This window comes from Nerophis ophidion, linkage group LG03, assembly GCF_033978795.1.
Source record: "Nerophis ophidion isolate RoL-2023_Sa linkage group LG03, RoL_Noph_v1.0, whole genome shotgun sequence".
In the NCBI taxonomy this organism is placed as follows: Eukaryota; Metazoa; Chordata; class Actinopteri; order Syngnathiformes; family Syngnathidae; genus Nerophis; species Nerophis ophidion.
Window position 1 is genome coordinate 40,768,763 of NC_084613.1, and position 10,218 is coordinate 40,778,980.

At 39.7% G+C, this 10,218-nt stretch overlaps 1 protein-coding gene and 1 long non-coding RNA gene across 5 annotated transcripts in view; one reads left to right on the forward strand and one right to left on the reverse strand.

The window, feature by feature from the left end:
- Positions 1-6,785, forward strand: part of hspa4l (heat shock protein 4 like) — a 50,380-nt gene extending 43,595 nt beyond the window's left edge. For all 4 annotated transcript variants that reach the window (XM_061895190.1, XM_061895187.1, XM_061895188.1 and 1 more), the window contains 2 exons: positions 5,774-5,935; positions 6,003-6,785. In XM_061895190.1, coding sequence (XP_061751174.1) covers positions 5,774-5,935; positions 6,003-6,185 — 345 coding nt within the window. In that variant the 3' untranslated portion in view covers positions 6,186-6,785. The remainder of the gene's footprint in view (positions 1-5,773; positions 5,936-6,002) is intronic.
- Positions 6,786-7,498: 713 nt separating this feature from the next.
- On the reverse strand, positions 7,499-8,270 carry LOC133548760 (uncharacterized). The gene is made up of 2 exons (XR_009805943.1): positions 7,790-8,270; positions 7,499-7,690 (listed from the first exon to the last, which is right to left on the reverse strand). It is a non-coding gene; the product is annotated as an uncharacterized LOC133548760 (long non-coding RNA).
- Positions 8,271-10,218: the final 1,948 nt, after the last annotated feature.

Genomic DNA, 10,218 nt, shown 5'->3' on the forward strand with positions numbered 1-10,218 from the left:
AAAGCCACACTGTTGTAACACATAGGCTTGGCATTGTCTTGCTGAAATAAGCAGGGACGTCCATGATAATGTTGCTTGGATGACAACATATGTTGCTCCAAAACCTGTATGGACCTTTCAGCATTAATGGTGCCTTCACAGATGTGTAAGTTACCCATGCCTTGGGCACTAATACACCCTCATATCATCACAGATGCTGGCTTTTGAACTTTGCGCCTAGAACAATCCGGATGGTTATTTTCGTCTTTGTTCCGGAAGACACCGCGTCCACAGTTTCCAAATATAATTTCAATTGTGGACTCGTCAGACCACAGAACACATTTCCACTTTACATCAGTCCATCTTAGATGAGCTCGGGCCCAGCGAAGCCGGCAGCGTTCCTTGGTGTTGTTGATAAATGGCTTTCGCTTTGCATAGTAGAGTTTTAACTTGCACTTACAGATGTAGCGACCAACTGTAGTTACTGACAGTGGTTTTATGAAGTGTTCCTGAGCCCATGTGGTGAAATCCTTTACACACTGATGTCGGGTTTTGATGTAGTACCGCCTGAGGGATCAAAAGTCCGTAATATCACTTACGTGCAGTGATTTCTCCAGATTCTCTGAACCTTTTCATGATTTTACAGACAGTAGATGGTAAAATCCCTAAATTCCTTGCAATAGCACGTTGAGAAATGTTGTTCTAAAACTGTTCGACAATTTGCTTCCAAATCGGTGACCCTCGCCCCATCCTTGTTTGTGAATGACTTAGCATTCCATGGAAGCTGCTTTTATACCCAATCATGGCACCCACCTGTTCTAAATTAGCCTGCACACCTGTGGGATGTTCCGAATAAGTGTTTGATGAGCATTCCTCAACTTTATCAGTATTTATTGCCACCTTTCCCAACTTCTTTGTCACGTGTTGCTGGCATCAAATTCTAAAGTTAATGATTATTTGCACACAAAAAATGTTTATCAGTTTGAACATCAAATATGTTGTCTTTGTAGCATATTCAACTGAATATGGGTTGAAAATGATGTGCAAACCATTGTATTCCGTTTATATTTACATCTAACACAATTTCCCAACACATATGGAAACGGGGTTTGTAAAAAACACTCTTAGATTGAGGCTTTCTAAATTGGGGCATTGTGCTTGGATTTGTTCATGATGGATCAAAGGATGTTCCCAATTAATGAGACCTAAGAAGATTCTAAACTCAATTTAACACTTCTTTCTGGTCTATGACTGGGGATCTCCCAGCTAAGGCCCGCGGGCCAAATGCAGCCGGCCAACATCTTCAATTTGGCTCCCAAGATGTCATGATTAATAAGGAATCGTGTACACACAGGGAGATTGCATTCATTTTGTTAGTCTAAGGGGGGGCAAACTAATTTTCAGCTCAGGGGCCACATGGAGTAAAATCTATTCCCACGTGTGCCGGACTGATAAAATCATGGCATAATATTTTAAAAATAAAGACAACTGTAAAATGGTTTTCTCTGTCTCACTTTGGCCAAAAATAGAACAAGAACATTCTGAAAATGTTCATATAATGCTCTTGGCAAAATACTTTTATGTTTGTTAAAACATTGAGGAAAAAATTGCTGCATTTTTTAAAACACCATGAAGAACACAATGAACTTAGACTTTGTCTTAGTATATTTACAAAGCCATTAAACTTTAAGCACTTCCTTTTAGGATTATCATGTTGGCAGACGTGTTTGGAAAATCAACCGAGTGTTTCCTCAAACTATTGCATTGATGGAATCCACAACTGCCACAAGACATTAATTTATCAACATTAAAATATTACAATTATAATATAATCAAAACAATTGTCAAAATGACACCATAGTAGTCAAATGAAAGGTAACATCTACAAACATAACCAACGTCAACATGCTACTTTTAAGCATAAAACAAAATAGAACAAACAACAAATGTAGAAATACATTTTCACAATGAACTTCAAAGGTGCACATTGTGCCGTTGAACTCTACTTCAAGGATAAAGATCATGCTGACTTAAGTCTTTGCGTCTTACTATTTTGTTACCATATCAGTTGAGTGGATAATTTACAATTAAAGAAGGTATTGTGCGTCGCTACAGCATTAGTCAGGTGCAAGCTAATTACTTGCACCTGCGCTGATTGGACTAGCGGCAGCCAATGCAACGGGTGCTTAAAGTCAGCTGACAAGTCATCTAAAACACTGATGTGTGATGTGGGTTACACTTGAATTGATATTGCCACATCCAGTGGACCCATTTAGAACAGCAGTTTATTTTATAAAAACTTTTATACTCAATCAGTAAACTCATTTTGCGGGCTGCAGACCAGATTAAACCTCTTCGCTCTTCTGATTCGGCCAGCGGGCCATATGTTTGACACCCCAGCGTTAAACGGATGTATGCACCACAATTACTTATATGACCAGCATTCACTTATGACCCAACGCACACAGCCTTCTCTAGTCATGGCGCAAAAAAAAAAAAATGTCCAACCAACACGAAATGTCAACATACATGGTCACACATAACACAACCTGCTCACTTAATTAACTTTGTGGACATAATTCAAAAACATTCCTGCACCATAAACTATTGTAAATTACACCCAATCAAATCTATTACAAAGCACATTAGGAAAAATGCAAAATACTCTCCACACTTATCCATGTTTGGCGCATTTTAGCTGCTTGATATTTCTGATTGATTTCAAAACTTTAAGAAGGTTGTCACGGAGGTAAACATGGTAGAAGTCCAACTTTCACATACTCTTCATATACAATTATATTAATTATTTTTATATAGTTATTATTTATATATCCATTATATTAATATAATATGTACACATCATATCCAGTCACATTTTCACTCACTTTCTGAGTATTAAGTATCTCAATGTGTGAAGGTGTTCCCTTTAAATTGCAAATGAAACCATCCACACTCTCAAAGTATCAGAATGTATGGTTTGAAAATGTACACTGTATGTAATATGTCTTCTACAGCAGTTCTTCTTAAACATAGGGTCGCGGCCCATTCTTGGGCCCCCAAAAAATATCTGTTGCTCAGCTTTAGTCCGTTGGGCTGCAGCAATACTCAGTTGTAATACACCTTTTCACCACTTGTGGCAGTTATGACAAATCTCAAACAGACAGAAAAAGACTGACGTGAAAGTAATAGAGATTATTTTTAAGCGCACAAATTATGACCAGTCGTAAAACTGTATTTTCATTCGTATTTACATTTTTTTGACAGTTATTTTGAATGTGTTTGTGAATGCGGAAATAGTATCAAAGCACTTTGAGTACCTTGAAGGTAGAAAATCGCAATACAAGTATAACCCATTTATCATTTAGTTGCCAACAGCAATTAGCGTACTAGTGGTTACCTAGTAGTTAGTGGCCCTAGCTGCCACTTAGTTGCAAACTAGCAATTAGTACTATGTGCTAAATAGCAGTTTGCGAAATAGTTATCATCTAGCGATTAGATTAGATTAGATAGTACTTTATTCATTCCGTCAGGAGAGTTCCTTCAGGAAAATTACAATTTTCAGCACAATCCCATTCAAGATCAGACAAACATTACAGGGAGACAGAACAGGATCGCTGACGGGTCTGCCGGCTTCCAGCGCCCCTTACAAAAAAAGATGAGATACAGGTAAACAGGGGGAGGGGGGGGGAATAGAAGATTAAAATGAAATTTGAAAAAAAATCGGTCTTAGCCTGGGCCTTGGAGAGGGGGTGCAGACTGAGGCCAAGGGGAAAAAAACAAAAACAAAAAAAAAACTAAACAAAAAAAAAAAAATTACGTACTAGTTGTCAACTAGCAATTTACGTGTTAGTTGCCAGCTAGCGATTGGCGACCCTTGTTGCCAGCTAGGGATTAAGTGCGCTAGTTTCCAGCTAGCAATTAGCAGCTCTATATTGTAGAATTTGAGTTTTTTACATATAGCACAATAACAAGGTACCTTATCACAAGTTTAATTTAAAAAATAATTTTATAGAATATATATATATATATACATACATACATATTAGGGGTGTAACGGTACGTGTATTGAACCGTTTCGGTACGGGGGTTCCGGTTCGGTGCGGAGGAGTACCGAACGAGTTCCACACGAACATATGAAGTAGCAGCCTATGCTAAAGTCTTAACAAGCTGCTCCGCCCCGTTCTGCCTCTGTCTCCTGCACAGCACCCTGCATTGTCCTTCCCACACAACCATCTGATTGGTTACAACAGTAGCGATAACAAGCCAATCAGCAGTGCGTATTCAGAGCGCATCTAGTCAGCGCATCTAGTCAGCGCTTCAGCGTCGAGCAGATAGGCGTTTAGCAGGGGAGCAATGGACTCTCCCCAAATTATACATAACACTTCCAAGTCAACTACTTTCTAAACCTCACTGAGCCCGTTGACCTTCTAGAAACAAACTGCAGCTCAGCTAGCTCACAGTCCTGGCTTTAGGCGAAGGCTAGTTAGCTTTTAGCGTAACGTTAGGTCGTTTTGCGGTGTGTGCGTGTGTGTGTGTGTGTGTGTGTGTTGATTGAGGTGTGTTGAAGCAGCAAAAAAGGACACTATGTTAAATGAAGAGTTTCTGTCTCTGATAATGTATATAATAATGTAAGTGCATCATAAAGCCTTCATGAAGTCCATGGTGTTTAGGGATGAATAGTTTCTCCTATTGCTAATGCACTAATTTTCAGCTATAGTTACATCAATCATTAGTAATGTAGCAGCCTAGTTTTGAATGGCAGGGTCCCTGCTATCACATGTTGATACAAATATAACATTTACATAATAAGAAATCAACTACAGGCTTCCCCAATGCTGTAATGAATTAAGCATGATGAGTTGACTTGAAACTGCTTAATGTTACACTTTTTATATGTAGAAGAAAAGTTGAGTCATTTTATTTCATCTAAGCAACAACTTGAGGCAGATTAATGTGGATTAACGTGGGCCAAATTAATATAGTGTTCCCAATGTTAAAAGGATCAAGTCATTGTTTACAAATTTGGTAAATAAATAACCAAAAAATTGTTATTTGGTTGTTTTCTTACTGTACCGAAAATGAACTGAACCATGACCTCTAAACCGAGGTACGTACCGAACCGAAATTTTTGTGTACCGTTACACCCCTAATATATATATATATATATATATATATATATACAGTATATATATATATATATATATATATATATATATATATATATATATATATGAGGTGGCGACTTGTCCAGGGTGTACACCGCCTTCCGCCCGATTGTAGCTGAGATAGGCGCCAGCGACCCCACAAGGGAATAAGCGGTAGAAAATGGATGGATGGATATATATATATATAATAGAATATATCTTTATTGTCGTTGTACAGTGTACAACAAAATTGTATGCAAAACTAATTTAGTGCAAATTCATAACACAAGAACATAGATAAATAGATAAAAATGCATAAAATACCAGGCATACAGCTCACATGCACAGTTATTATTGTCACCTTGTGTTCAGCGACACTATTGCTCTCGGGTAAAAAGTGTTCTTAAATCGGTTTGTCCGGCATTATATTGTCCTGTATCTCCTGCCTGAGTGGCTCTATGCTCCATCTCTCTATCAGTTTGGGGTTCCTTGGCTTGGAAAACGTTGAAGAACCTTCTTTAAATAGAAGTTAATTTAGTTTAATTTGAAACAAAATTGCCTATTTTTCCGCATATTCACAGCTAATAATCTAATAATCACTTTTGTCCAACCAATAAATTAATTTAATGAGCACTCTGAATTGTCCCCAGGATGAGCGTTACCAACACTTTAATGCAGAAGAGGTCAACACTGTGGAGAAGTGCATGAATGACACCATGATGTGGATGAACAGCCAGATGAATGCACAGAATAAACTTGCCATCACTCAAGACCCCATTGTCAAAGTAGCAGACATCGTTGCAAAAATTCAGGTATATGGTGTCTGTTGTTCTTGTAACATGTGATCCAAGCTAACGGCAAAACACTTCTGATTTCCAGGAAATGCAGGATTTGTGCATCCCGGTGATCAACAGGTCCAAGCCCACCGTGGAAGAAGTACAGGAGATAAATGACAATGGCCACAAAGATAGCACTGCTGCCAAACAAGGTCCAGATGGCACGGGTGATGCAAAAGGACACCAGCAGACAAAATCCACCGCAAGAGAGATGGACGTGGACTAAAGATGATTGCACGGCATCTGAGCATCAATCATCGCTATGACGACCATCAGCAACCATGTAGACAGTAGGGGTAGTCTTGCATAACCTGGGACCACTTCTCAATCCTTACCAGCCACAAATGTGGATTTAATGGCTTTATTTTATTCTCATATTTTTTCAGTTTACACTCTTGTGTCCATCATTTATGCGACTACAGTGTATATAGTTTGCTCTCAAAGCTTTGAAAATTAAAAAAGGAAACAATGCAACAGATCCAAATATTTCACCCCGTCTCTTGAAGGAAGCTTTTGCCTTCTGTGTCTTTGGTTGTAGTGTTATCAGTAAACCCCATAGCTGTACTGGTGTAGTAAACAGTACCTGTTACCAAACTGCTCGTTTGTATGCAATAGTACTAATTATTTATATTTGTAATAGATCCCAGGCTATGTGAAAGTCTGCAGATGTTAAAGTCTATTTTAATATTTAACAAAAGCCACCATCATATTGAAGATTAAGAATGAAGAACACATTTCCTGTGGTGTCTGTAGGAAATGATGGGCTGCATATTTGTTGATTTCCATATAGGATTTAAAGATGACAAAATAAACTCAGCTGTGAGAAAAAAAATATGTCATTGTGGAATTATTGTATTTTTCTTAGTCACATACGTGTATGTTGTAATGCAGCTGCAGGGGAGAATACTGAAAATGATCAGTGTCAAGCGCTTCGAAGATCATGTACGGGGTGTGGTCACCGTAGAAAGGGGCGTGGTTATGCGTGCCCGGACGATGACGTTACCACGCAGGTCGATGGGCGCACAATTGAAAAATGGACGCTGCCGCAAAGTTTTGGAAGGGAGCATAATCCGCGCCGCTCAGTGAGAACTGCTTTAGCGAATGTCGAACATTAAATGTGCAGACACCAACGCGCGTCTTTAAATACGAAAATAGGCCCAATGAGTGGTTTGAATGGCGACTGCATTGAGGTTTTGATTGATTGATTGAAACTTGTATTAGTAGATTGCACAGTACAGTCCATATTCCGTACAATTGACCACTAAATGGTAACACCAGAATAAGTTTTTGAACTTGTTTAAGTCGGGGTCCACGCAAATCAATTCATGGTAAGTGTTGGTGCTAACGGATGCTAGTCTCTCGCTTGTGCCTTAAGTACTGAAGGAAACGACTCTACTTGTATTAATAGATTTCGAGCCAAACTTGCAAAATGGCCAAAATCTGTAGTTTTTCTCACAGAAATCTTAGTGAATGTCTAACGTTGTAGCGATGTAGTACTCCTTTGCGTTGTGTTTTTCCCCAAGAGAGGACACCCAGTCATTCTTCTGGCTCAAACATGGTTTATTCTGGTGAAAACAATCATAGTGAATCTCCAATCAGCCTTCTTTACATTCATAAACCGTCACGTGAAAGACAACAGACTAACACATTAACACACGACAAAATAATACACAGTACCTGGTGAAAACAATCATAGTGAATCTCCAATCAGCTTTCTTTACATTCATAAACCTGTACAGAAACAAAACAAAACTTAAATGTGTCTCTTTTAGGCCTATAGCTAGCCTGGTAATAAGTTAGCTGAAAGCTAATTCAGAGAGCACAACTTACCGTCACGTGGAAGACAACAGATTGACGACACACACACGTGTCTCAGCCTGGAAGTCTGCTGTGACATGGGACGTTCAATGACCATAAAAAATGTAGGAAATGACAGTACTGAACTTAGAATAATAAAAATTGCAAAATAAAGAGTCACATTACATAATGTGTGAATGTAATAAATTAGATAAAATGACATTAAAATAAAATGACATCAAAACAAGAACAGTAGTAAGACAGTAAGCAATTGAGATCATAAATTACCTCTGTTACATAACGTTAGATGACCTGTATTGTTAAAGTACCGTCTGCAACACATCAACTGCCTGTGGAACAAACTCCAATCATCAGGGTTCCTAATAGTTTCTGACAGAAAACAGCATTACAGCTTGTGAATAAGTTTTCACAACAAAGGACCACATAGCGATGGCATAGCATGCAGTTGGCAATCACCATTCCATCCTATTTAACCGTATCAACAATATCAGGGAAAACAAGTCTAACAAAAGTGGACACTTATAGTGGACGGCGTGGCGCAGTGGAAGAGTGGCCGTGCGCAACCCGAGGGTCCCTGGTTCAATCCCCACCTAGTACCAACCTTGTCACATCCGTTGTGTCCTGAGTAAGACACTTCACCCTTGCTCCTGATGGGTGTTGGTTAGCGCCTTGCATGGCAGCTCCCTCCATCAGTGTGTGAATGTTTGTGTGAATGGGTAAATGTGGAAGTAGTGTCAAAGCGCTTTGAGTACCTTGAAGGTAGGAAAGAGTTATACAAGTACAACCCATTTATTTATATTCCAGCTTCCTGGCTGCTGGCATTGTGTACATTTGGCCCGATGCCGACTGGCGAGTGACAACTTTTCATCACATCTTTACCTTAATAATGCTTCCTGCATTCAGCAGGTGTCTTAATGAAGATGACCGCCATTCATTTTCCCTCAGCGACCAATGGGGGCAAAAGTGGCACACTGCATCAGCGACAGCAGCCAAGAGGAAGAAAAAATTATTTTTTAGCGACCAATCAACTTAGCTCCAGGGAGCTCGGCGCGCGGTCATCCCTGCTCTGCTAGGGTTTCTCAACTCGCAGCCCGGACTGGGTTAAGCTAGCGAGTGCATACTTGCAGCGTGAGGTTAACTTGTGCTGTTTTAGTTGCTATTTGTTGTGGTACGTTTTATGTTCTAACAGGTTAAAACAACAACTATTTCATGCTCAAGCAGTTGTGGCTGCTTAAAGTATGTTTTTAACAGTGACGTGCTGTCAGGGGAGTTAAGTGAGGCAATGGTTCACCTGCCACCAGGTGGCTTAACCATGAGATGTTCCAAAACGAAGTAATAAAATAAAATAAGTTTTAATATTTCTCTTTTAGTATATGCTTTCTATGTGATTTTGGTGTGGTTCCTGTATATTTTGATAATTTTCATGGTCAAAATCGGGGAAATTCCATGTTTCCTGATCAAAACAATGCAGCAGATGAGAACTGAGGCAGACACGGGCGGTGCCTCCACAGCTACACACAGTGTGTAAACAAGTGATTCAATTATATATAAAGATTTCTACACATAGAAGTAATCATCAACTTAAAGTCCCCTCTTTGGGGATTGTCAATCATCAATCAATCAATCAATGTTTATTTATATAGCCCTAAATCATAAGTGTCTCAAAGGGCTGCACAAACCACACCGACATCCTCGTTAGGGCCCACATAAGGGCAAGGAAAAACTCACCCCAGTGGGACGTCGACAATGAAGAAACCTTGGAGAGGACCGCATATGTTTGTTGAAGTATTATTGGATAAATATATTTATAAAGCAGGGAGGGAGGAGCTTCATGGTGGCAGAAGGGTTAGAGCGTCTGCCTCACAATACGAAGGTCCTGCAGTCATGGGTTCAATCACAGGCTCGGGATCTTTCTGTGTGGAGTTTGCATGTTCTCCCCATGAATGCGTGGGTTCCCTCCGGGTACTCCGGCTTCCTCCCACTTCCAAAGACATGCACCTGGGGATAGGTTGATTGGCAACACTAAATTGGCCCTAGTGTGTGAATGTGAGTGTGAATGTTGTCTGTCTATCTGTGTTGGCCCTGCGATGAGATGGCGACTTGTCCAGGGTGTACCCCGCCTTCCGCTCGATTGTAGCTGAGATAGGCGCCAGCGCCTCCCGCGACTCCAAAAGGTAAAAAAATGGATGGATGGATGGATATTTATAAAGGATTTTTGAATTGTTGCTATTTTTAGAATATTTTAAAAAAATGTCACGTACCCCTTGCAATACCTTCAAGTACCCCCAGGGGTACGCGTACCCCCATTTGAGAACCACTGGTTTAGTGGACCGCACGTCACTGGTTTTTAATCTGAATTGTTCATAACTTTGTGTTGAACACCCCCTTCGAATGAATGTAGTATCGTCCATAATCCCGTTTTTGTATACCTATATTTTTGT